This window comes from Myotis davidii, unplaced genomic scaffold (assembly GCF_000327345.1).
Source record: "Myotis davidii unplaced genomic scaffold, ASM32734v1 scaffold211, whole genome shotgun sequence".
Classification (NCBI taxonomy): domain Eukaryota; kingdom Metazoa; phylum Chordata; class Mammalia; order Chiroptera; family Vespertilionidae; genus Myotis; species Myotis davidii.
In genome coordinates, this window is record NW_006282523.1 from 468,635 (window position 1) to 469,615 (window position 981).

The 981-nt window shown below is 63.9% G+C and overlaps 1 protein-coding gene across 1 annotated transcript in view; it reads right to left on the reverse strand.

Moving 5' to 3' along the window:
- Positions 1-981, reverse strand: part of NPTX1 (neuronal pentraxin I) — an 8,798-nt gene that overhangs the window by 4,621 nt on the left and 3,196 nt on the right. Inside the window, exon 2 of the mRNA XM_006753054.1 lies at positions 707-976. Within this exon, the coding sequence (XP_006753117.1) occupies positions 707-976 (270 nt within the window). The remainder of the gene's footprint in view (positions 1-706; positions 977-981) is intronic.

The window sequence follows — 981 nt, forward strand, 5'->3', positions numbered from 1 at the left end:
CCCCCCAAGCCAGTTATGTAAGGTGCCTTAAGATGGCACTGTTTAAATCCATCCGCACACTTTGCAGTCTGAGAAGGGTCACGTGGTTCTGCTCTGGGCCCTGGGCCCCCCCCTTTACAACCTTGTTTGATTTCTGCGACTTCAAGGCTAAGCCGCCAAGCTCATCCGTGTGCCCCGCGGTGTCATGGGGCCCCTCGGAGTTGGGGACCGGGGAACGGCAGGGGATGCAAGATGCCAGGCTTTGGGTCACTCCACAGGGAAGATCAAACCCGGGGGGAGGGTCCCCAGGAAAGGGGAGGGGCAGGAGGGCTGGTAGGAGACTGGTTCGGGTCTGTGGGGAGGGGGAAGACCAGGTCCAGACCGAGCAGCGGGGATGCTCCCCCCCCCCACCGTCGTCCCCCCTCAGCCAGGCTTCCTTCCCTGGCTGACCAGGCCACAGGGCGAAGTTACTGAGGATTCAACAAACCAGGCTCAGGAAGATCCTGCGTGTGTGTGTGTGTGTGTGTGTGAGTGTGTAAGTGTGTGTGTGTGAGTGTGTGTGTGTGTGCAGGGGGGCACGAGGCCCCAGGCCATCCCTTACCCTCTCTGCTTCCCTTCCACAGGCATAGCCAGAGCTCAGGGCCCCTGCCCCCTCCCCGGAACACCCCCCTGGGTGCCCCAAACCCTGTGCAGGATTCGGGGAGGCGGGGAGCCAGGGGGCAGCTACCTTTCTCCAGCTCGCTGATGCGCTGGTGCAGCGAGGTCAGGGCGCTCTCGATCTTGACCCTCTCCTCCGTGTCGTTCTTGGGGCCCCCCTTGCCCTCCTCCAGCGAGTTCACCCTGGACAGCACCTGCCTCTCCAGGTCGTCGATCTTGCTCTGCAGCAGGTCCTTGAGGCTGTTGGTCTGGCTGGAGGAGTTGAGCCGGCTGTACTGCTGCGGGGCGAGGGGGCCACAGGTTACAGCGGGGACCGGCCGGGAGCCTCCAGGGCGGTCCCCTCGG